This window comes from Cupressus sempervirens, chromosome 8 (genome assembly GCF_028749045.1).
Source record: "Cupressus sempervirens isolate cs-2001-9-10 chromosome 8, ASM2874904v1, whole genome shotgun sequence".
NCBI classification, from domain to species: Eukaryota; Viridiplantae; Streptophyta; class Pinopsida; order Cupressales; family Cupressaceae; genus Cupressus; species Cupressus sempervirens.
The window spans coordinates 581,415,336-581,443,152 of NC_143125.1; the positions used below are offsets into that span (position 1 = coordinate 581,415,336).

Here is a 27,817-nt window from a genome sequence, read left to right on the forward strand (position 1 = left end):
AGGATTTTCTCTTCCCAACTCTTTCTTACCGACACTCCTTTAAGCTTTATATGTAATAACATTTATGATCGCATTAAAAACTTGGCCATTTCGTCGTTTACCAATTTAAAAAAAAACAAAATATCAACTGGCTTTCATTGTTATTATGTAATGTATTTTAATATGAAGTCAATGCAAGTGAAGTGACCAATTTTTGCATCAGCTAAATCTCTATTTTGCGGAGACAACTATCAAGATGAAGTAGTGGAATTACATGATTTAAAGAAATTGATAGCTTCAAATAGTTAATTATTGAAAAGTATTTGAACAATATGAATTGTTCTCAACACATACAATTATATTGGTTGATTTGCCTTCAACAATAAGTAACATACACAACTGGGGACTCTTCAATCTACACTTAGAAATGAAAAATGATTAAATTACAATTGGACATGTTTTATCACATGGATATGGACAATCTATTTCCTTGACATGCCTTCATTCAAAATACCAATCTCCCACACCCTCTGCAATGGTCTTCAAAACATACACAAAAGTGAAGATGAGTACAATAATAACCATGAATATATGTTTAATGCTTAATGTGAAGTATGAAGGTCGTAAAACAAAATATATACAAGGAAAGAAAAAATTGAAATAAGATAAAAACAATAATAAGACATCTTAGTAAAGTGGTACAACCTTAAATATAAAGATTTCATCAAGATAAGGATATTCCATGGTAAAAAAATAGCATTAGGAAGGTTAGTATTCATTGTCAATCTAAATTAAAAAATAAGAAAAATGCAAAGCCTTGGCATCCTCCTCAATTCAAGTATCATATATAGGAATGCGGTGTCCACCCTACTACATTAAATGTATTCCCTTTGGGAAAGAAAAATTTGACATAAGATAAAATAATAATAACAATACATCATAATTATTGTGATTTCATAATGATAAGGATACAGCATGGTAAAAAAACCATCATTAGGAAGAGATTTGAGGCTAACATGAATTTTTTCTATAGATAATTAAAGGTTTCTTTGAAGCTATGCTTATTTTGAGTTGGTTTGTTGATTAGAAATTATGTTTATGAAAGAGAGGTAATAAATTCAAATCCTCCAATTATTGTACTATGTTTACATATGTTTTTTATGGTAGGTGTATGAGGTAATCCACTATACTTTTTAAGTCTTTTGATGTCCTGCCACATAGTTGTGTAACCTTTAACCGAACCATTTTTATTTATGTTTGCCCATTGTCTAAAGATAGTAGTCAGTGTTTCGTGTCAACTTTGTGTTGGATAATTTAAACAACTTGATCAAAAATATGCTAAAAACATCTCCTATCTTGATCATTTACTACATTCTTCAAAATTCCATGGAGTTAAAATATCTTTTTGGAAGATAATTCTACTACATGGGGTGTATTGAATCCCAACGAGATACTAAAGAACTGTGGTTACTTGGTTATCAATAAACAACCACAAAAAATATAATATTTTCCAAGGAACTTAGGAAGTCTAGTGATGAAATACATTGACATGCTTTCCCATTTTTGTTGTGAAATTGGTAAGGGTTGTAATAGATAAGTGGGGCAAAGTGTTTGCCAATTTCTATTATGAAGAAAAGAATGTCATATTTCAAGTCTTTCCTAGAGGGAATCTTTCATTAACTTGTTTGTATGTCTTGAAGTACCCTTGATATTCAACTATGGGTAAGATTTCTTATTTAAGTTTATTACAAACCTAGTTGCTAAGATATTGAACGAATTGAATAAATGATCACATAATCATTTATAGATTACAAAGAGACAATATTCTTAATATGAAACAATTGTAGCATTATAAATTGTCTAATATTTACAAAATATACAATATTGACCATAAATTAAGGTATAGTAGATCTATTATTCTAATAACCTCCCATAAATCATCAATCTATCAACTAAATAAGTTGTCCCTTGAATTTTACAAGTTTTCTCAACCTCAAAGACTTTGTGAGAATACCTATTGTTTGATCTGCAATTGATAGATTGAGTTCAACATGCTTAGTTCTCTTATGGAAAATTTAAAAATTGGCTAGTTTCAACACACATTGATTGTTTAAAAGCATCCTTCAAAGTTAAACTGCCTCACAAGTTGCCTTAATTTTTCCTTGATACTCGACCTATAAATGAAAGAGACACCACTTGTTGCTTTTTCTTCTCTCTAATTGCACTAGATCCCAAATTGAAAACAAATTCAAATGTTGATTTTTTGTTGTCAACGAAACCTCCCTAGCGCAAGTCTATAAAACCAATAAGTTTATGATCATGACTTAGCCAATAATCACCCTTGGGGGTTGTCATGAAATGTGTACTGTAGGTTACTACAAAACTAAGATTAACCTTAGTAGCATCAAGGTAGATAAGATTTCCCACCAATTGCTTGAATGTTGATTCATTCACCATTGGTGAATTTGACTTGGTTGTTAGTTCCAACCATTTCCCATAGGCGTGAAAGTAGATTTGCAATCTTGTATTCGACGTTTGTCCACCAAACTACAAGTATACTTAAATTGAAATTAGAAGATAATAACTTTGATTTGGCGAAATTCAATACCTCAACAATAGTGCACAAGTCTCAAGTCTATCATGTCAAATGATTGACACAAACTCCATTATATCTTATCAATCAAAGGTGTCAAGCTACCAGTGATAATCAAGTCGTCAATATAGACTAGAGCAAGAATATCACCATTAGTGTCTGTGACATACAAATTAGAACCATGTGGGCTCCTCTGAAAACCATCATCTGAAAGGTACTTGTCAACTTTTATGTACCAAGCTTGAGGAGCCCGTTTATGTCCATATACTACTTTCACCAGTCTGCACACTTAATTTTCTTTATCAATAAGCTTGAAAATAGGAGGTCATGAAGGCATCAACCTACAACTCATTGTTGAGGAAGGCGGTCTTAATGCTTATTTGTTGGACTTTCCATCCAAAAGGGGGCTACAAAGGAAAGGAACAACTGCATGGTACTCATTTTGGTTGTAGGGGCAAAAGTCTCCTCCTAACCAATACCTGCTCTCCATAAGAGCCCCTTAGCAACATGATCAACTTTTTACTTGTTAAAGACTTATTCGTCTTTGTACTTAACTTTATAGATTTATTTGTAGCTAATAGGCATTTCCCTGGAGGAAGATCAGAAGGAATCAAGTATTATTCTTTAGAGGATCAGGGTTTAACTTTCATAGTCGCTTCCCACTAAAAAAAACCTTTACCCTATTATATGTTTGAGGCTCAAAAATACTATGAATGTTAGCCACAAGAAGGTAAAAGTATAAAGTTTTGTCACATTTTTAGGACAACTTATCAACACAATTGAATTTGATATTACTAACAATAGTTAAGACAAATGATGGTAGAAAATGGTAAGAGATATATCTAAAATTTCAAGTTTATATTTAAATATACATTTACAAAAATGTTGAAAAAATATATACATGCACTAAAGTTTCAAGTTTATGAATAGAGACAAAAAGAATGAATAAGAAAAGAAAAAAATTTACTATATTAAGGACGCTGCGAGATGCAACTTCAATTTCAAGATTTTATGAATAACTTAATTTTAGATTTTTTTTTCTAATTTAAAAATTATATTCATTTATTTTTAATTTTTAATTTTTAATTACTACTATAAAATAAATTAATAAAAATATTTTATTCATTTACATCATTTTAAAATTCCCAATATATATGCCACTCTTTAGAAAACTTGAATCAAAATTGACCATTTCATCCATAAAGGTGTGACACGACTTTGTACTTTTACATGAGAAAAGTTGATTGTATTTTGCTCTATGATCTTGCTTTTGGAAAATATATCCTCGATGAGCTCATCAAGACGAAGAACACAAGGTCTTGGCCTACCATTTAGTCCAAAGATAAGATAAGATAATATTAATGTCCAACAAGAGACCACAACACGGGTCTATCAAACTTGGAGCTTACAACCAAGAAGATAGCACCAAACAAAACACCAAATGGTGCCAATAAAAGAGCAAGCACAAAACCTAAAATAGAAGATGAAGAAGAGAGCACGAATCACCCTGAACATGATTAGGGTTTAGGGATCCTTCCTCAAAGGGAAGAAGGACAACAATGAATGAGAAGGACGGGGGCAACCAAGGGTTCTGTTCTGTCGTTGTGTTGTAGTAGGAGTGTTGTTGGCCGAGAGGAACACTACAAGGTTTCACTAATCTAGAGTGGTCGGTGTTAGGGAAACTAAATGGTTGCTTCGTACCTAGGCAAGGGATGAGGGTAAGAAGAAGGATGTGATAAGATGTACCTGGGTCTGACCCGTGGGAAAAGATAGCTGCAAAGTGTGGTTACAAAGTTGTATGGCTTCATGAAGATAGAGCGCAAGGCAATGCTGATATGTGTACCTGAAGAAGTCTAAGAGGGATATGCACTCTCTAAACAAACAATATAATATCCCTCTAATCTCGTAGTATATGAAGCATCTAAAAAGGAAATGGGTCTTAGATTCAACCTCCACCATGGTACAAAGTCTACACACCCAATCCTCTATATCTATATGGTGGTCGATCTGAATTCAAAGTATATGAGAGCCCACCTTGAAGGAGCCAAGAGAGATACGTAGGGCATGGGTCCACTTTCTATGTAAGTAGTTTGGGTGCCAAATGATCTAATCTCAAATATCCAAGAAGTGTTTGGCATAGAATGCCATCCTTAGGCCTAAACCCCCTCGGGGATCGACCCAGGTTTGGATAATAAATTGTCTATAGATGTCAAGTTTGATATGCTATGTTTAGCTCCTGCTGAGAGGGGAGGAGGTGAGCTAGAGTGTCCAGTGAGAACTGGTAGGGAGGGAGATGGTTGATGTCTATCTTGACCGATCTCAATAAGATAGTAAACTGAGTGTACCAACAATGGGCCCTAGATGCAAGATCGGAGTTTGTAATAGCAACTGAAACAATATGACAAGTGAGGATATTTATGTCGGCCTTCAACAGAGTCTGCAAAGCCAAGAAGGTGGTGGAGGAACTAGATCAGGTCAAAAATGGCCTCCAGTCTGAAAGGATGGGCACTAAACTCAGCCAAAATAACATCGTGAGGGGTGGATCTTTGGCATCTGATAATCTGATGGAGGAACAAAATCTGCATATGCTCAATCAAGGCCCAATCTGAGTCCAAAATGGAAGGCCCCCATACCATCAAACCATAGAGCACTGTGGGTCTAACTAAGGAATCCACGAGGGATAACAAGGGTGTCCTGGAAGTGATGTGTAAAGAATTGTCTCTCAAACATGGTAAGGGAACCCGATGCTTTACAAATCTGAGCCTGAATGGCTGGCAAGCTGAAGTAGGGCCTAGAGAACTTAAGCCCAATGTATGTGTAAGATGAAGCAATCTCAACTTCCTAACCCTGGAGGTGGAAATGGAGATGTGAGGTCTTCAGACCGTTGAAGACCATAACACAAGTCTTCTCTAGGTTCACTACTAGTTGTCTCAAGTCACAAAAAGATGCAAATCTATCAAGGAGCCTTTGAAGACCCTAAGGAGAAGAAGCTAAAAGAGCCACATCATCATCAAAAAGGAGGATAGAGATTAGTACCTAGTGTAGATGGAATTCATCACCCGAGGAAGAGGAGTTACTCAGAAAGATCTCGAGCTCATCAATGTAAATCTCGAACAAGGTGGGTGAGAGTGGGCAACCCTTCTTCACCCCAATGGTGCTTTGGATAGGATCGGAAAGGCCCTCGGGGGTCCTGTCTCTACCAACCACCTTCTTGTATAACCTCATGATCATTGTCAGTAGGATCTCGAAAATGCCAATATCTCCAAGCCTCTTAAAAAGGGCCACATGTGGGATGGAGTCGAAAGCCTTACGAAAGTCCACAAAACAGTAGTAGACTTTCATCTTGCGGTGGTGGGACTCCTCAATAATAGCTCATAGTGTAAAGATATGGTCCATGGTCTACTTGAAAGCTTGCTTAACCCTTGGCCTTACACCCTCTCATATCTAGCTCTCTAGATACAATCGTCCCCAAAGTTGTGGCATATATTTTGGCAAAGGTATGCTCGATCATGATGGTCATGTAGTTGTCGGGGTCCGAAACCAACACAGACTTATGGATTGGGTGGATAGTGTGCATTGACCAAGAGTTTGGAAACCCAGTACAAACCACTCTATTAAAGAGTGTAGAGAGGAAAGGACCCAGGATCGAGGCAACAAGCTTGAAGAGCTCAGCCTAAAAACCCTCCTCATGAGCCGCCTTGTTACATCTCATAAGTTTGATGGCCTCATAAATGTTGGAGGTGGAGAACAGGTGATAATGGGGAGGTAGGATGGGGTAGGGAGCAAGTTGACTAGGGATGTCATAAAGCATAGAAACATGGGAGGCGAGGAAGCGAAGGTCTGGGGTGGACAGGGGTTGGGAGCGATGGGGGAACATGATGTGCCAAAACAACTTGGGACAATGAATAAGCATGTCATGAAGGGACCTACACTGTGAGGTAATGAATAACAACTTCTTATGGCAAATAAGGCAATAGTAAGAGAGCCATAAGTCCGTGACATCAGGGGAATGAGCATCAAAGGCCGAGTGCAAGAAGCGATGGAAATTTTTATAGGTATCATCATACCATTGGTTCATGGGTCACATATTCCACCACGTAGATCTGGGGGTGTAGGGAGAGGGGCGGTGGGAGATAGAGAGGAGAGCTAACTCCCAAATCGCGGAGGCAAGCATGTGAAACATGGTGGACACCTGGCTGCAACCAGTAAAGCTATTAGAGCAGAGAAATTGTCTTAGATGGAGGATGAAAAGGTCTTGGTTACTCTTATAGAAGTAGAAACAAGTAGGGGGTGGAGCAAAGCATTGGGGGAGTGAGAGATGGGAGGTAGAGGGTGGGAAGAAGAAGAGACATGGACCGAGAGGCTGAGGAGAGCGTGATCGGCCAGGGAGAGGCAAGAGATGGTAAAGCTGTGGATGAGAGGGATGAAGGAAGCAAAACTAAGAATGTAGTCAACCACACTCACACTCCCACTATGAGGCCAATAGGTAAAAGTCTCTGAGCTCAAGAAACAAGATAGGTTGTTGAGGATCACCAAGTCAAAGGAAGGTGGTGATCGTAGTAGGAAAGAGGCCCACTCTGATTCTCGGATAAGCACTAAAGCCCCATACTTGTAAGATCTCTCTCAGAAGTACAAGTCAAATTGGAACTGTGGTCATGCTGAGGAGTCTGAAGATCTCTAGTTCACGCGTTGAAGTCACCTAAGATGATGACATCACCTATAGCCCCAAACTTGGAGATGAAGTCATATAAGTTAGTAAAAGGGTCACCATCCTCCACACTGTGCAAGGCATAAGGCAAGGAAACCAACAGGAAGTAACAAGCAACAATGTTAATATCTCTTTGATGACGACTGGTGTGACTAATGTGGATCCACATAAATCTAGCATAAGTATTAGAATGAATAAAAAATATAATGAGGCTCCCTCTTATATATAGGAAAGAGGCCTAGAGGAAAAAGTTAGAGAAACCCAACAAACTTTGACCTATTCCATAACTAACTTTTACTTATTCATACAAGTTCTAATGTACTTGACATGCAATTTGATTACATGTAATCACTTTACAAGTGAAAAGGTCACTTGCAATTACAACTTGTTTTTTAACTACATGTAATTTGTCCAAAATAAATTATAGGTGCATAATTGAAAACTATTCTAAGTGTTTGGAAAGATACAATTCAATTTATATCATACTTTGTCACATTCCTTATGTTGCTATAGGATGACATTATTATGATAATAGATAAGCTTCTTTTATTAGTTAATGGTTCTCTATTTGTAATCTATTGTAAATATTAGAATATTTCTAATATTAGTTAGTCTATAGTTATTTGTTAGCTTTCTTTTAGCTAGAATAGATTATTTCTATTCTTTACAATTGTTTCCTAAGGAAACATCGTTTTATTCTTTTGTATATATAGAGCTCTCGATCTCTGTTAATATCAAATAAGTATTTTACCAATTACTTCTTAAAAATAAATAAGATGCATTTCCTGTATTTTAGAAGTTTAAACCTTTAGCTGAAAAAGAGTATGGGAAAACTATTATTACTCTTAGATTAGACGATAGGGGCGAATTTTGTTGTAATGATTTCTCAAGCTTCTTGGATACTCATGACATCAAATGCCAGTTAACCACACGCCACACACCACAATAAAACTATGTAGTTGAATGTTAGAACATAACAATCACCAAGATAAATTGATCCATGCTCGAACACAGACATGTTTTGAAGCAATTCTTGGCAAAAGCAGTTAACACTGCAACTTATCTTTTAAACTGGTCACCCACAGTGGTAGTCAAAGGTAAGACTCCAAAAGAGGCTTGACCAGGTCGTAAGGCCAGAATGAGTCACTTGAAGGTTTTTGACTCCCTTGCTTTTGTTTGGATACATATGCGTCACGCACCAAGTTACATGCCAAGAGTAAATAACTCATGCTTCTTGGATACAGTAGTCATCACAAATCCTACCGCTTGATTGACATTGAGACATCTCATCTCTTGTACAGATGTGATGTAGTCTTTGATGAGTAGCAAAGACCATTCATACATGTTTCTTATGTTCCTGATGTAGCAGACTAGCCTATGAAGGCTCATGATTTGGGAGTTAGGCTTCCATTAGGTCCACCTAATGGGAGTGCTCCAGTAGCTCCTACAACTCCAATTATAGAATTGATCCATGTACAAACACCTCCAGCTTCTCTTGCAGGATCACCTAGATTTGTACATGATTCACCTGAGTTTGATCTTGATTCTTCTAGTAAGGAACTTGATCACCAAGCATCTCTTGATACTAATGTTGGTCGTTCTCCTCTTGGACCTAAGTGATGGGCTAAGACACTTGCTGATCTTTGTGATGATGAGCTCATTGATGGGAGAACTGCTCAGAAAAAAATCTAACCTACAGAGTCTATTGATTTTGCTCTCATGGCCAACATTCACAGTGTGTTTGAACCTCAAACATATTCCAAGGCTAAAGGGATTCCATAGTGGGAATAGGCCATGCAATCTGAACAAGAGAGTCTGCTGAAGAATAACACTAGGGTCCTTTCTGATCTTCCACCAAGAAAGAAGCCCATTGGCTGCAAATGGCTTTAAAAAATCAAATACAAATTTGATGGTACTTTGGATAAGTATAAAGCTCGTTTAGTTGCAAAGGGCTTTTCTTAGCGTCAAGGAATTAATTATGACGAGACCTTTGCTCCTACTACAAAGATGAGCACAATCACATTAGTCCTAGCCATGGTAGAACAATTTGGCTAGAAGGTCAATCAAATGGACGTCAAGAGTACTTTCCTGAATGGTTATTTCTATGATGAGATCTACATGATGCAACCTCTTGGTTTCAAGGTAGCTAGTAAAGAACATTAGGTTCTCATATTAGTGAAAGCTCTATATGGCTTGAAGCAGGCTAGAGTATGGCATATGAAATTGAGAAGTACCTTAGTGATCAAAGCTTCCAAAGGAGTTCTTTAGACTCAAATTTGTACATCGAGAATATTGACAGTGACATCATCCCTCTGGGTATTTATTTGGATGGTTTGATTATCACTAGTAGTTCAACATCTTTGATTTAGGGAATCAAGTAGAATTTATGCCAGTCTTTTGATATGATTGACATTGGTCTCATGCATTATTGCCTAGGTGTTGAGGTTTAGCAACAGTTGTCTAGTATATTAATCTCTCAGTCCAAATATATCAGGGCTCTATTAGAAACATTTTGCATGCAGGATTGCAAGTCTACATCTACACCTATGGAGAAGGGTCTCAAGTTATCAACAAAGTTTGATTCTCCTCCCATTGATGATACTACATACAGGAAACTAGTAGGCAACCTCATCCATCTCTCTAGTACTAGGCCTGATATTAGCTTCATAGTCAACTGAATCTCACATTTTATGCCAACTCCTAAGGTTGATCATTAAATAGCAATAAAGTGTGTGCTTTGTTATGTGAAGGACACTTCAAATCATGGACTTCTTTACTCTCGATGTTCTAATCCTAGACTTGGTGGGTTTACAAATTCAGATTGGTCAGGCTCTGTTGAGAATAAAAAGTCACTTCTGGATGTGTTTAGCTTGGGATCCGGTGTCATCACACAGACCAATAAGGAGGATGTAGTTTCTCTCCTCTACAAAGGTTGAATACAAAGGGACTAGTAAGGCAAGATGTGAAGATGTTTGACTTTATGCAGATGTCACTAGCAGGGCCGACCACTTTGTTTGTTAATAACAAAGGCATTATCAAGCTAGTATCCAATTCAATCTTCCATGAATGAACCAAGCATGTGGATGTTCACTGTCACTACATACATCAACCGGTTGAAGACGAGACAATAGATTTGCAGTATGTTCCTACCACGGATTTGACTACAAGCATTCTCACCAAACCTCTTGGTCCTGATAAGTTTGTCAAATTCAAAAGACAACTTGGTGTTAAGGATAACTAACCATTAAGGGAGGGTACTACAATAATAGATAAGCTTCTATTATTAGTTAATGGTTCTCTATTTGTAATCTATTGTAAATATTACAATGTTTCTCATATTAGTTAGTTTGTAGTTATCTGTTAGCTTTCTTTAAGCTACAATAGAATGTTTCTATTCTTTACAATCGTTTCCTAAGGAAACATCATTTTATTCTTCTATATATATAGACCTCTCAGTCTCTTTTAATATCAAGCAAGTATTTTATCAATTACTTCGTAATAGACATGTAATTGAAGTACCCAAGTTTGAAAATGTCTTGAACCAAAACATGAACTTGCATTGTTGATTGTTCTGCATCACAATGTCATTTATTGAGAAAGCATTGTTTCATAATTATTTCAGTATTGAAAGCATTTTATTCTCTCAATCATTCTATCATGTATCCCTCTTTTTGTTGGCTCTATCATGTTGTCGTTCTTGCTCCATGTCATTCTTTAGTCACCGCATAAGCCATAACGCAATCTTTCAAGCTAGAACTTTGTAGATCTAGAGCTATGCATGTGAAGAACAAGAACAAAGAGGGTTTGGACATGAAAATTCGAAGGAAAAAGGACAAGGTGAGTGTTCAAATGAGGCAAATTAATAACTTGAAGATTTTTTATGGGCACTACAAGTAGATAGAACATAAATATTTGAAATGAAAAATGGTAAGTTCAATTTGCAAAATCATATAGATATTGTAAAATAAAACTTTTACTTTTGGATTCATGTATATTGTAAAGGTGTCTTCACTTGCATTTCGATTTTAGAATCTTGATTATATGTTACGAAATAACCTCAGTTTTTATTTATTTTGAAAATGGCTTTCTAAGCCAAATTCTAGTTTTGGGAATTAGATTGTGATTTTGAAAGAACATAAGAATTTCCTTCATAAATGGGAGATCTTGTTGCACTTTACATATGTAGGGGAAGTACTTGCACTTGTAACTACAAGTGCATCTAAGTCTACACCTAGATTTGGAAAGACCAATTGCAGCTTTAAGGAAGAAGTTTATATTTTACAAGTGTAAAATATGCCCACTAAGGTAAACTTCGGGTCTTAGAAGACTTATAATGAATTTGGGAATGACATAGGAAGAATTCATCAAATATTACGGAGGAACATTTTTGCAATAATACTTCACAATTTCAAAAATCAATATCATTTAGAAATTTGAAGCTTAGAAAGAGCAATGCAACTTATGGAAGAACTAACACGTCACTTGGAACACTAAATTGCAGTCTTAAAGGGGGAAAACATGGGAATAACCAACTTTGGGAAGATCTTTCCTTGCCACTCGAAATTGCAACATATCTTACTCATTGCAATTTACAAATGGAAGAACTTGTAATGATCATTTTTAGCAAATTACTTGCAATGTGCGAGCAAGCGACTGAATTGCAACTTTGGGAACATATGATAGCAACATAAAGAATATTTTAGGATTTTCATTTTGGTTTCCATATTTGCATTTCATATAGGTTTTGAAAATTTGTAACGTGGTTATACGCTCTGAAACTTTGTAACATCAATATGAATTTTCAATAATAGAATATTTTAAGCATATTGGGAAGAGCATTTTCACTACAATTGAACAAAGCAAGATTATAGGAATTAGGGAATATAAATAATTTTGATTTCTAGAACAATGCTATGTGTTAATATTCTTGATAGTACACTTGTAATTTTTTTCTCTAGTTTTATTTTTTATTAGGAGAAAAATAGTTTTTGAAGGGACTTGAATCCCTTTACAAAAGGATTATGAAAGATATATCATGAATGCCCAACAAAGAAAGTACAAAACAAGATCAATATGGGTTTTACCAACAAGCTCCCACAACTTCAAAAAAAAGTTGCAAAAAAGCCAACAATCAACCAAAAACCAAAGAAAAGAGCAAAGAAATCTCTAGCCCAAACACCAACAACAAATAGCTATTGAGATTTGCCTCTAGCATCACCCTTATGGGAATGAAAAGACATGCCAAAAGAGGGTTAAACATCTTAGATTTCTTTCCTTTTATGGTAACCCAACCCTCCTCCACCCTAGCTAGAGAATCCTACCAAACCAACGAACCCAACACTAGAACATAACTATCTTGAGAATAAGGCCAACAACATTATTGCATATTTTCCTTATAGCCACAACATCATTAAAGATGCAATCAAAATGATAGCCTCAGCACTATTAGAGGAATTAGTCACCATGTGCCTATTCCCACACACGTGCAAAGAAATAACAAGAAGTGTTGTGATGTGGAGCCTAATCAAACTCAGAGGCTTACTCGGCATGGTTTCCCCTAGATTAATCTTATGGGGGTCCAAAAATGACCCTATTATTGTAAAACGTGTCAGCTACTATATTTCTACTGGACGACTTATTCTAGCCCTAATTTTTTAAGCAGCGAAAACTTGTATAAAATGGCTTAGGCTTATGGATTTCATAACGTATGATGATATTGTAGCTTCTTGAGGCAGTATTGAGATGGAAGGGAATGTGGATTATAATCACTAGATAATAATAATATTGGACTTGTTGGTGGACGTGCCCAGGGATTGTGTGAACCATGTTAAATCCTTTTGTCCTTTGTTCTCTTTTGTGTGATTTCTAATATTGGTTATATTTGCATGTAACTATTATTTATGTTTGTGGTAAATCCTAACAGAGGGAAATTCCATAACATAGTACTCCTTGCATTTCATAAAATCCCCAAATGTAAAGCAAAAATACATACAAAAAATATCCATGATTTTTGCAAAAACAATCAAGTTTTCAAAACAAACAAATGCCATAAAACCCTAGGCATGACTTACTATGGAGAAGAATCTTCAAAACAATTAAGAAAATTGTAGATATAATGACCTATGAAAGGTAAAAAATGACCAGTATGAAGAAAACTGACTTGCAAATTGTACCTTGAAAATATTAAAAATGTGTCTGTAAAGTGGTGTTTATAGTCTTAAAAGATAAGTGATGCTAGAGCATCCTATATGTAACAACAATCTAACATCACCAAAAAATGGTATCTAGTTTTTTCTTATCAATAAGATTATCTTAGTCTTAAGTTGTTATTTTTGAAAGCTTACTATTTCTAGTAAGTTGGTCATTGGGGTTTAAGATGTTCTAATTTCTTTCCTAGAGGCTCACTTTGGATATATCAGTTTGTCGGTCAAGCTTCATTGCAATATTAAGTCTATTTTTGAAGATTTTTTCTTTTTATACTATTGGCAATAGGGTACATAAACTATGAACTCTATTTTGAAAGCTTAAGATGCTCTGAGAAGGGGTCAAACCTTAGTTGACTAGAGTTTGTGCCAATCAAGCATTGTAGAGTAGTTCGGTGCATTTTTGAAATGAGGTACTATTTGCCAATAACAACACCTAACAATGAGTTATGCTCTCTAAAAGTTGTGCTACCTGAAATCGGGGATAACTTTAAGAAACCCCTATCCCCCACCCCAGCAAAATCTATAAAATTGTGGAAAATCCAACATTATTTATAGGAAAATAGATTAATTTCTATTGGCAAAATATTTTTTCATTGTAAGAAAAACTTCAATTTTATTGGCAATTTTATTCCGATCGTAGTAAAACATTAAATCAAGGTGATTAATGCATTAATTTGGGGGTAAGTATATAATCTATGAGGCTATTTTTTCCCTTCTAATAGAAAATATATATAATGTATGAGACAATTTTTCCTATTTGACAGAAAACATATATTATGTATGAGGTGATTAGTTTCCTTTAAATAGAAAGTATATAACCACTCTTTATTACTTACTACGTGTTGTTATTGAATGCCAAATGACAATTGATCGTAGATATCATAGTGTACAATGTGCACCTGACATTCGTCTATTGTTCAATGATTATATATCCACTATTGATGTTTTATTCTAGACAGAAAGTCTCGAATGAAACATCAATCTTTTTCAAGTCTCTAGAATAGTAACACATCTCCCTCCACCCAATGCCACTTGAAGTGGACATTAAATAAACATCTTGTCACTATCATTGGCATTCTCTCTTCCATCTTCCATGTACACATCACTTCTTTTTCGGTACTCAAGAAATTACAATCCTACATTTATGGGATTGATTTCCAAATATTTTCATTTAATTCAATTAAAGTGGAAGGCCAAAGGGTTAGGGAAGACTCAAGAAACTCCCATGGCATCTAAGCTTATTTATAGATAATTGATATATTTTCTTCCTCATTGTTCAATTTTTCTTTGGTAGTCATTGACTCACTAGTTTCATACAAGTTCAAGTCCCTAGTTTGGTAGGTAAATTTTGTTCAGGCTATTTCTATTAGTTTGCAACAAATAAGTAAGGTTTAGCTCATTGCTCGCTAGTTAATTATTTTCTCATGTTTACACAAATTTAGATGGACACCAATTCATCCGACATGCAAATTAGAGTAGGCATAGAAGGCCTTTTTAGGCCCCCTTCCCTTAGAAAAACCTCCACTCAAATTGCAATGAGGGTGGGCCATTCATCTTTGAAGCTATTAGAATGGTTTTGGGCCACGACTTTTTGGTGAATGATAACAAGCATTATGTGAACATGGATATGACATCCCGTTTTCTAGCCTATCTCCCCCACCTTAGAGGAAAAAAGCTCAACATTATGATGTTGTTGACGAAGACCTTCAAAGCATAGTACCTATGGAATGACGTCAAGGTTGTCATCTTTATAGAAATAGCGGCGAGGATCCCTTGGGCAAGTTAAATCTCCAAGCTTCTATAACCTAGCCAGAATGTGGCCATGCAACCATATTTCTTGGACACGAATGCAGGGCAGTTGAAGCACTATAGAAAATGGGTGCAAATTGCTAGGGATTTTCTGCATATATGGTTTTTTCGAGATGAAGTGAAAGAGGGCCAATATGGTTTTCTTCATGAATTCTCAGGCTTAATCTTGTTTCAAGAATTCTACTTAGATTTAGGGGAACATCCCTAGGGTTTCACAGGGCTAGTCACCCCTACTTAATATTTTTTAGGTTTCTATTTTGTAATTATAGATTACAATAATTGTGTATAACACTAGTTGTATATTGTAATTTTCTTAAAAGTATTATGAAAGTTTCACAATTTCATTTCAAATTGTATTTTATGGATTTACAATCTTAATTTTTTTGGCTTTTATAGTTTAATATTTTTAAAGGTTCCAAATTTTCTTGTAAATTTGTAAAAATGACGATTCTGAAACAAAAATTAAAATTTATCATTTAATTAAATTGATAAGATTGTAATAAACCATAATAAAATTATAATTAAGTTTACGATAATATTTAAAAATTTTATCCTGCATAGTTTACATATATAATAAAAATCAAGATCCAAAACATGCCTTCATTGGATATCCATTTGATCAAATAAATCAAATACCTTCAAAGTGTATGTCGGGCTAAAGTTGAGAACAAGAATTAGGTTTTCATACTCCAAAAATGTGACATGTATCATATTTAATTTGCAAAATACTTCCCGAATGTTTTCACACGACTAGTGTCAATAATTAATAATCATGTGCCCTGTGTCACTAACCACTATTCGATCAACATAGACCAACAACTCGAGATGTATTTCATATCAATTTGGGGAACACTTGCTCCTTTTTGAAAATGTTACCTGAAAACATGACAAGTGTCCACTGTCATATATGAAATGTTGATGACAAGTTAATATTCATAACAAACTTAATCCAAAACTCACAAAACACTTCTCGAATGGTTACACGTGCCGAGTGTCAGTAATCACTAATGATGATGACATGTACGTGACAAATATCAAATGGACGTGCGACATCTAAATCAACTATAGTCTACAAATGAGTCATCATGTCGACCACCATTCCATCAACATATATCAATGATCAAAGATGTACTTTGAGCCCATTTGGGGAACGTTCACCTCGTTTTGCAAAGGTCCTTGAAAAGAAGACACATGTCCACGGTCATATATTAAACGCATATGACAACTTAATATCATCACATTAAAATAATTGTATGGATTTCTATATGGATAATAACGATAAAACTATTCATAATAAATTAGTAAATTAATCCATAGTATTAGTTCCTATTGAAGGCCTAAAACTACAAGCATCGAGTGAACTTGAACTCATTATTAATAACTAACTTTTTAAGAAATGAGATTTTAGAAGTTTTGTTATATATTGGAAAACTATTTATTTTAATTAAAGATGCATTTTTTTTTTTTTAACGTAGAAAATTAATTTTCTGTAGTTTCATTAGCTCAAATGAATTTAGCGATGTAGGCGGATTTTTAGGAACTATATATATGTTGAAAATGAATGATGACTTCACTTTCTTGGGAGTGTCTTCAATGGTTCCCTCTGAGTTGGCTAAGGGGGAATCTGAAAAAATTACTGACTGAAAGGGGGCCCTTGGTGGTAAATCCACTTGCTCTATTCTCATTGAGGATACCAAGATTTGTCATGGTGCAGACGGTCAAAAAATCTTCTTCCTTGACAATGTGGTTGACATAATCTCTTCTCCCTTGCAACTTTGCTTAGTGGGTAGGTTCATTGCCCTCAAGCCTTTGATTAAGATGGTCTACAAATGGGCTTCTCAAAAATGGAAACAAAAGGGAAGTGTTAATGTGTCAGCTATCCCCATTGGTATATTCTTATTTAAACTTATTGCTTCGATGGATATGACTATAATTCTCTCTAAGGCTTGTTATTATGGGAAGCATAGCCTTGTAGTTGCTAAATAACACCTACGGTTTGATCATTCATCAGAGTTATGCAGGCTAGCATCCGTTTGGGTAAGATTACTTGGCTTGCCTTTAGAATTTTGGGATGAGAAAAACTGTATTTGGATAGTCAATTCATTTGGCCATTATGTCTAAGTTGATACTATTACTTACACAAATCGAGAGTAGTGTATGTCTACTTTTGTGTTAATGCGGCGATTAACAAAGCTCTTCCTAACTATGTTACCCTCACCACAAATGGGGGAAGAAACAACAATCTATAGTGTATGAAAATGTAGGACTGTATTGTCACAACTGCTCGAAGTTTGGCATTATGTTGTTGACTGTAAGGTTCTCCAGGAAAAGGAGAAACAAAAGGTCAGCTCTCCAGGAATTGTTACGAAGGCGACATTGTGAGGAGAATCATCGTCCTTGCCTCCCTTGTTGTTGGGATTGTTTTGATGGTTAACTCTAACAACTAGGCTCCTTTGAATGGAGAAGATGATCTCAAGTAGAATACTGAAGAGAATAAGATTGATGACAATCCTTTTTCACAAGGGATTGATGATTTTCTAAAGACTAGAAAGTCCTTAAAGGGGGATACCCTTTTGGAACAAGGGAATATCCAAGAATCAAATGGTGAGAGAGATGAACATGGTGTAGTTGGTAACATGGATACTACTATGGAAGTTGGCACTAATGTGGCTATAAAACAACATAATTAGGAGGACATTGTTTTCCCTTCTACTCCAAAAGGAACTCTAGTTCTTTTGACTCCCATGGTACCACCTCTTAAGGAGATGACTAATCTCGTGGGTGGTCCTCTCCACACGATAGTGATGTTGGGGAGTGGCAAGTCCAAAAGAGAGAGACTAGAGGAGGTAAGAAAGTTGATGTGGGGATTGAGGTCAAGCAAGATAGACCACCCATTAGAAGTACAAGCACAAAGAAGATGGCAAAGGAAATTGCTAGTGACAGGCAATTGACTTTGGTTAGTGCTTCGAAAGGTAAGAAATGAAGTTTCTTTCATGGAATATGAGAGGGTTAAATGGACCTCAAAAACAATATGCCCTTAAACAAACAATTTTCTCTTTGAAGATTGATGTTCTCCTTATCTAAGAAGTGAAAATGTTGTCCTTAGTTTTTTCTAAGTTGGTTGAAGGAATATGGCCTGATGCTATGTCTATTTACAATGAAGCAAATGGTGCTTCAGGGGGATTGGCCACCCTTTGAAACCCAAGGATTGTTTTTGGGAAAACTGTAATGAAGAAAAAAGAGATTTATTGCTATTGAACTCTATGTTAGCAATACTTCTTGGTGCATAATCAATATTTACAATCCTAATACAAGATCTAGAAGACTTGAGACTTGGGAGAAAATATCTACTTGTATGACTAATAATAGGGTAATAAAAATTTTGTGCATGGGTGATTTTAACTCTCCCCTTTTCCCTTCTGAGAAGATGGGAGGTGTGAATGATTTCAAGGAAAGCATGCAAGATTTGGTGGAGTTTATAAATCAAAATGACCTTATAGATGTGGATTTGCAGGAGAGCCCCTTTACTTGGTCAAATAATAGAAAAGGATAGGACCTTATACAAGGTAAACTAGAAAGACTCCTAGTTTCAGCAGACTAGCAACAATTGATAACAATTACTTTGACAACTCTTCATAGGACTATCTCTGACCACTCCACAATATTGTTTAATTGGTTTGATGGTCTCTTTAGTGATCTGTGGTAGATAGACCTTGACTTCAAACAATGTGTGGAAGAATGGTGGGACATTAGAATAGAAGGAACTCCTATGTATAGACTGGCTAAAAAACTAGAGAATGTGAATAGTAATGCTATAAGATGCAGTAAAATCTCCTTTGGAGAAAATTTTAAGAAGGGGAAAATCGAGGCAAATTTAGACAAACTCAAAAATATTATGGCTCGGGGAGATAATTCTATTGAAATCCTAGAGGAAGAAGATTATAGGACCCAATGGAAGGAAATTATTGCTAAACAAGAGATGTACTGAAAGAAAAGATCTACAATCCAATGGCTTGTGGAGGGGGATAACAATACCACATTTGTTTTATAGATCTGCTCCAAAGCATTAGAGAAAATATACTATTATTTCTCTGCAAGACAGGAATAACAATATTCTTACAGAACAAGAAGATCTTTAGAGATGGGTTGCCACCTTCTATAAGGCCCATGCTTGTCACAATAGGAACATGGATGTGGTGAAAAGTAAGATTCTTATCCAAACTCTCCCAAGAGTGTCGAAGGAGGAGGATAATGAGCTCATAATCAGCCTAGTTATAGAGGAGGAGGTGAGGAGGGTGGTGTTCTCATTGAAAGCCTATAAGGCCCCTAGACAGGATGGGCTCCCACCTACTTTGTTCTAGCACTTTTGGGAGACTCTTAAGAAGGATTTAACAAGGGTTGCAAGGGATTTCTTTACAACTGGTAAGTTATTGAGGAGGCTTAATAATACTTATATTGTCATGTTGCCCAAGGTTCCAGATCCAAAGGTCCTTGTGGATTTCAGATCCATTAGTCTCTACAACACATTCTATAAAGCATTATCTAAGATCCTTGGGAATATACTTAAACCTTTCTTGGGAGATTTCATTGGTTCCCCCAGAAGGGTTTTGTTCTAGGTAGAAAATCTTGGATGCTATGATAACTACACATGAAGTGATCCACTCTATGGATAGGAGCAGAAATCCTGGTATTGCCCTCAAAGTAGACATTTCCAAAGCTTATGATAAGGTCAACTGAACCTGTCTTTATGAAGTATTTGAGAGGATAGGCTTTAATAAAAATGTTATTGGCATGATTAAAACAATGATATAAATTGTCAACTATTTGGTCCCAATTAATGTAACTCCTTGGGGACCCTTTGGTGTTGGAAGAGGTCTTAGGCAAGGTGACATGTATCCCCCTATCTTTTTATTATGGTGATTGAAGTTATGTGTAGGTCTTTCTCTAGATTGGCCAGTTCCAAAACTCTATTACGAGTTATCGCCTAAAGTCATGCACTTTTTTGTGGATGATATTTTTTTATATGGTTGTTCTTCAGTGGTAGAAGCTAAGGTTTGACATAACCTTCAAGATGATTATGCTACTAGCTTGGGAGAACAAATAAACTTTACTAAGAGTAAGATATATTTCTTCAATGCGCGGCGAAATCTTCAGAGACAAATAACGAACATATTGGGTTGCCAGTCTGATGATCTTCCTGACACTTACAGTGGTCTTCCACTAACGGTGAAGGAAGTTTCCAACCAATTTTGGTATACTATATTGTAGATATTGCAGAGGAAATCATATGGTTGGAAGGGTAAGTTTTTTAGTAGTGCGACAAAGGTGTAGTTACTTACGACATCTCTTCAAGGAATGTCAGTGTACTTTCTCTCTCTTTTAAAAATATCGCAAGGTATGGCAGAAACTTGAGAAACTTCAAAGGAACTTCTTATGGGTTGGGAATGAGGAAAGAAATAGACTTAGCAACCTAGAAATAAGGGAGGGTAGGGAATTAGAAAGATTGTGGATCTTAATAGACCTCTTCTTACTAAGATAGGGTGGAGACTGGCTGAGAACCCTGCTAGCTTATGCAAAATTACAACTATCTAGAATTTCTTCAATGTCCTTCTCAGAAGTAGGAATGAGACATGGCTCCACAATCAACTCCTCCTCTGCACCATATTCATGATATTTCGTTAAGTCTGCAATATTGAAAGTAGGGGAACTACTTCACATGCATTCCTTGAATCATGTTTCTTCACATGTTACTTCATACTTCATCTTGCATCAATTCAGGATGGTTTACAATTCCCCATCATGATAGCGCTTAGGATTTTTGTTAGTTGTTTTGAATTAAACTAGACATTATACATTGCATTGCACGTCTTTGTGCCTAAATATTGATTTAACACTAGCACTAGACTACGTCAAAATGCCAATATGAGTTTTTAGGAATGAAGAACAAACAACCTCAATTTTGAGATGATGGGGTGATGATGACGAGACGATGATGGGACAAAGGGGTGTTGTATCGTATACATGTAGAACTTGAAATGCTAGTTATCAAATTGAAACAATTGAATATAGTAAAATCACAACCCTAACCAGAACCACTAAACATTTTATGTAGTAGCATAGTACATACCCAATAGTAACATTCAAAAATCAAAAATCAAATAGAAATTCAAGCACTTATTTAGGAAACAACGTGGCTACGAGAGGGCAGAGGTGTGGGTACCTGAGTACTCCAAGTACCCAGTGTGGGAACATCTCGTAGATGGTTACTTTGAGGTTTTGAGAGGGGTGTGTCCTCGTGTTTTGCTAGTAAGTATGCCTTTATCTTCTTTGTTGACACCACTCCAGAAGTAGCATCAAATAATCCCTTGAATATAACCTTCTTGTCATTCTCTTTGAGCTTGGATTCTATGGTTTGGAAATTCTATGTGTACTTACCAACGGACATCATAAATTGGATACCGAGTATGGCATTAGTATCACCCAATTCCACAATTTAGATATTATATATGATCATATGATTGCCAATGGTGATCTTTATTTTGGAACCTTAGTTATACTTGATATTTGGTATCCATCTACTACCATCACATTAAAATCTTTATGTTTGACTATGCAAAGACCTTATTTAGGAACCAAGGTTGATTCAATAAAGTTATGTGTTGCCCAACTATCAATTAATATTGTGATCTTTTATCCTCACAAAATACCGCAAACATTAAAGGAGATATACCTTAGAGTTCAGATATACTAGCAATTATACCCCCTTCTCATCATTAAGAGAAATATCTTTTGCTTTTAGTTTTTCAACTTGGTCATTATTAAGTTTATCCTCTTCGTCATTATTGGGTCTCACTTCTATGTAATAGACCTTTTCTTTGCCTCTACAAGAATGCTTCGGTTCCCAAGGTTCTTTGCATCTAAAGCACAACTTTTTTTCCCCTGCTTATCCCTCTCTTTTCTTTTAGATGCAGTAAAATGCATATCATGGTATTTTTCGATGGCCTCTTGGAGAGTCTTAGGGCTAAGATCTTTGACCCAACCCCTATGAGGATACTTTACTCCATCCATAAAAAAATACAAGCAATCACTTCATGGACATAACACTAATCAATACCAAAAGCATTTGAAATTTGTAATGTACTCTTAAATTGAGCCCTCTAATATAGAAATTTCATGTGGAGTGGGTTTTTCAAAATGACTTACAATAGTTTATTGCATGTTGGGATTGCCCCTTCCTTCACTCTCTGATTAGACTGCTATGGAAGATAATTCCTCCTCATATTTGTTGTGGAATTTAGAAAGAGAGGAACAACTGGATCTTCTGTGAAGTTGACAATAAGGAGGAATACTAAATGGAAGACCCTCATTCATCCAAAGGTAAAACTAAAATTCGATGGTGCTTCTAGGAATGGATGTGTTGCGAGAAGAGTTATTGTTAAGGACTCGACTGGTCACCAGCCGATGGCTCACGTGGGCAGCTTAGGCAATACTTCTAACAATGTGGCAGAATCCATGGTGATCTTTTAGGAGCTAAAGTTGATTGTCAGCTTAGGATGGAAGCATGTCAGAATAGAAGGTGTCTCTAAGGTGATTGTGGAAAGGATAAAAGGGGGTATGGACTCAAGTTGGTCAGTAAATGGCATCATGGAAGATATTTGGAATGTCCTCAAAAAGTTGGATCGCTAAGATTCACAACACACTTATAAGGAGGGCATGTGATAGCAGACACTATGGCAAGCTTTGGGCTGCATGTCCAAGGTTTAAGATGTTGCAGACAAATGGACTCCCTTCTAGTTGAGGCTCATGCCCTTATTGAGAAGGAAAAAAATATAATACCAAGGGAATGATGAACAATTTTAGAAGGGTTCTCTATTATTGGTTTATGTGGGTGGTACTTACATTTAAGCAAGATGTTGATTTGAATTCATATTTTGAACACAGAGATTAAATGGTGTAATATAAAATATGATATGGGGAATTGGAATCAATACAATGCTGACATTATGAGATTTAATCATTGGGCAATGAAGGAGATAATGGGAGATTTTGTCAAAAGAAAAAAAAAATCCTTTCAGTACCCTTTTAGTTTGACTTATTAAGCATGATCTTCAGAGGCCTGCTTGTGATTTAAATGAAGGCACAAAAGGCAATAAACATGTGTTAACCTTTTGTCAAATGGACTATTTTTTTACTTTCACTTCTTGTTATAACTATAGCAACTTGACAAAGCCTTTTAACTTCATTATGAAGCAACATACGAGAAGATTTTCTCTAAACAAGAGAAGAGGGAGTAAGGGCATTTCTAGAATTAGCAATCTGGAGTTCTTAGAGAAGTCTATTTAGGATTCTTAAATGGGTGGTGACATGGTGCGCATTGAGCCATCCATGATTGAAGACTATATTAAAAAACCTTCTACTTGGATGGCATTGTATGAGTGAGGCGTAGTTCCTTTCATGGAGGCTATGGCGGGATATGATGATAATATTTCATCTCAATTTGTTGATTCTTGGACGGAGAGACGGGTCACCATAAATGACATCTCCTTTCATGACAACGAGGAGATTATTGCCATGGCTACTAATTTGTCTATGGATGGTCATAAATGGTAGAAGGTTACAAAGGTTACTGATGAGATGAGCCTAAATAGATTCTTCAAAAAAGATGAAGAACCTATGAGATTTAGAGGTGGGTTCAATCATGAAGACCTCCCGCTCCCCTAGAATGAGGTATGTTTTGTGCTCATGAAATATCGGAGCTTTGAAGGTACATTTGGTGTCTATTACTATTATTATTTCCCTCTCCTCAACTGTTTTAGGCACCATGACAAAGTTTCTATTATGTTCTTTCTTTTACATGATCTTGTAGCTACTGTGTCTGAGCTTAGGGATAGATGGAAGAAAGGAAAAAGATTTTTGAATTAGGGTCTTATCCTATAGCTCTATAACTTTCATCTATCCCTTGCTCCTCCCCATTGTGTTGGCTTAGTTAATAACTAGGGCTCACATTATCCTACTGGCACTAGTGGGGGTTGTTCTATGATCCACACCCCCTTGTCTTCCCCTTCTTCCACCCCATCTAGTAATCCAAAAGAGAAGAATAAAATTTTGGATGGGACCCAAAGCAAGCAAAAGTCAAAAAAGGAAAATTTAGTGGATATTGACCTAGTTGATTTTGAAGACGATAATGAAGGTGGATGTAGGAGGTAGGGTAGGCTAGTCAAAAGTAGGGCCAAACAGAACTAGAAGGGTTATAGAAATTTCAAGATTAATGAGGAGGTGATGGGGTCAGGAGATAGTGAGGAGAAGAATGAGAAAAGAGAATGGGAAAGGAGGAAGAGAACATAGAAATAGGGACAAAGTATAATAGCTCTGTTTCAGAGGGGCAAAGTATAATATCTCTGTTTCAGAGGAGATTAAAATTAGGAAAAAGAAGAAAGTCAATCAGGACACTACTCATGTGTTTGCTAGCTTCACTATGAACATTGTGGACTTCACTTCCAATGTTGTCCCTTCTCTTGGAAAAGCTAACAATTCCTTTACGATGACGGCTACCTCCCTTGTGAGGATGGAGAAAAATTAAAAGAATATGTTTTCTGCTAACCTTGTTGTGATGTAGATTCAAGCATCGGAGGTGACTAAGGAAATTGTGTTAGCTCCCAAGAGTTGTCGAGTTTGTTTAAGGATACTAAACCAGAGATGGAGGCCCTTAATGTCCACATCACTCCAATGGATGAGAATTTTAGCACTCTCTGTAACTTTGCACTAAAGGTGACCTTGCATGCTACTACAACCATTCTCTAGCTATTGTACTAGGAAAATGAAGAGGAAGGCATTAGCGAGGAGAACTCAAAGAAATTGTATGGTTTCCCTGTTGATGATTGGGCTAAGGTGTTGCTGGTGAAGAAGGGAAAAGAAAAGGCCAAAGTTTAGGCCTTTATTATATTTTACCTTTTCTTATATACTCTGGATTGTCGTTTATTGGTACACACCAACTTCTAATTACTTGGTCTAATCAATAAGCCTTAAAGCCTTTTATACTTTTTAGTGTACAAATTACATTAGATATGTTGTTAATAGTTTAAGTATTTATGTTTATATGGCTTTTAGTAGGAATAATAATATGCAAGTTGCTAGTAATTTTGTTTTCATTACTAGTAGTTGAGATGCTATGTTTTGATTAGGTAAAAACAGGTTTTGAAAGGACCCAAAGACTTGTACATCAAATCTAAAGATATAACAATATAAGGCCCAAATACAACAGTGTGAGTCACCAAACAAAGATAGGGAACAACCAACAAATTCCCACCACAACAAACATCAATCCTCAACAAGGGAGCTTAAGATTAAGATTTAGATTTAGAATCTCCCTTGTAGGACTGCAAATTCTTATCTAGAGGAGGGATGGAGTACTTAGAATTCTTTCCTTTTACCGCTGTCCATCCATCCTCTAGCTTAGCCGCATCGTTCTGCCAATCCCCTGAAGAAACGAAGGAATCCACATGCCAGACCGAAGAAGAAGTATCATCCAACAAAACACTCTTCCTAGAAGAGGCCAATTTGGGCGAACCCAAATCCAAAACATTCTATATTGCAAGTCCAGAGACTACAACAAGTCCAAAGACAACAAATTGAAAAGGGTCAATATTCAGGACAACAGGACCAACAATCTGGGAAGCAAGAGCCTCCTCCAAAACAAGCTGATCTAGAACATCAGGAGTAGTATCTCCTAAACCATCATAAGCAAGAGACACCTCAGTAGCTTGTTCCCAAATAGATGAAGTTTTAGTAACAGTGTAATGCTTATTAGAAACACTCACCCACAAGGAAAGAGTTCGCTTTGATCTTGCCTTGTCAGAAGAACACCGAACCACCACATGGCTAGTCATGTGACATTTCCTACATCGGAAGGGAAGACCTTCTTAATCCAGAATCTGATTCTAGGTACCCCGCAGAGAACCCAGGAAAATCTTCTCAGGGAGACCCTTAGAGACATCCATCTCAATTAGGATGCACGCAAACGTCGAATGAAGAACATCAGAGGTCGCCGTATCCACAATCTGAAAATCCCCAAGAGCCTCCCCAACAGATTCCAACACAGAATCCAACCAGAGATGCATGGGAAGATTCAGAAGCCTAACCCAAGCAGGGATATTATTGAAAGATTTTGTAAGTGGGTCAAAATCCTTATGCCAAGGTTTGGCCGTCAGGGGGAAACGTTCCTCCTAACAATATAACAAGACCAACAATATAACACTTGTGTAAAGTGAAAACCACACTAAGATGAGGAGAATCTTGCTACAGTAAAGGATAACGTTGCTAATGTAGTTCACAAAGAAAATACTAAGCTCCATACCAAGAATGTAGTATACATTTAAGAATATGAGATTCCTCCCACCAAACTAGATCTAAATGTTGCCCTTGTTGATAACTACATATTATTCTCCTCCATCAAAAATGAATGAAATAGTAAAAGACGAGTAGTATCTCAACCAATCATGTTAATGAGTTAAGTGTTAAGAGGCACTAGAGTCTATATACTAAGTAGAATATTTTGCATGATTTACAAGTTGCTTTTCCATGAAGACATAAAATGTAAATTCATTTTGCTTTGAGTTATTTGCAAGACTAGCCTTAGTCTAAGACCCTCCCTGCTTCCACTATTCAAAAGCAATCCAACTCTGGTAGTCTTGTATGAAATGACCAAATGTATTGTAGTTCTTACATTGAGATTTTTTTCATTCTTTGAGCTATCTTGAGGTTGACTCAAACCTTTCTACAAGAAGTATTAGGCTTTCCCATTTATCCTTGTGAAATGATTTGGTTGTGAAGGATTGTTCTAAGGAGGATGAAGTTGCACTGCTACCAAATTGTTGTTATCAATGACCTTTTTGTAGAAGTTTGATGCATAAGTCCAAAAACTTTAAGTCAACATCAATTGCAATACTGTCAAGAGTTTCCATGAATTTCTCATAGGATTTAGGAAGACATTTCAAAGTTATAACTATTATATCCTCTTCCTCGACTTTTTGCTCAATGGCCTTCAACTAATCTCTGATGTTCTTAATCTTTGCCGGATACTCCTATAAGGACATGCACTCATCCAGCATGATAGAAAATAGCGACTTCCTAAAGAAGAACGCAAAACTCTTATCTAATTTTTCATGGAGATCCTTCAAAAGAGTAATAATCTCTATAGTTGTCTCATTAGATGGAACTTGTGGCACCTGATCATTTGTAACTGAAAGTTTGATAAGCATCATTGCTTCTCAGTTGCACTCGTAAAAAAATATCCAAACCTTGTTCAACTTTAGTATGAGAGTATTTGCCCAAAATGAGCTCATCAAGGTGACAAAATTAAAAAACTTCATCATCATCTACTTACATGAGTTATAGTTTTTGTTGTTTAGTTTGATCAAATATGTCATTTCTAAAGTGGTGCAAAATAATGTGTTGAACCCAAGGCATTGTACTGACTTTAAGAAAGATAAAGTATGGTTGGCACAAATCCCAAGTTGTAGACCC

At 36.1% G+C, this 27,817-nt stretch overlaps 1 protein-coding gene across 1 annotated transcript in view; it reads right to left on the reverse strand.

Annotated features, from left to right (window-relative positions):
- Window positions 1-257: 257 nt before the first annotated feature.
- Window positions 258-27,817, reverse strand: part of LOC149543760 (pectin acetylesterase 3-like) — a 182,433-nt gene continuing 154,873 nt past the window's right edge. Inside the window, exon 12 of the mRNA XM_089798453.1 lies at window positions 258-519. Coding sequence (XP_089654579.1) covers window positions 481-519 — 39 coding nt within the window. The 3' untranslated portion in view covers window positions 258-480. The remainder of the gene's footprint in view (window positions 520-27,817) is intronic.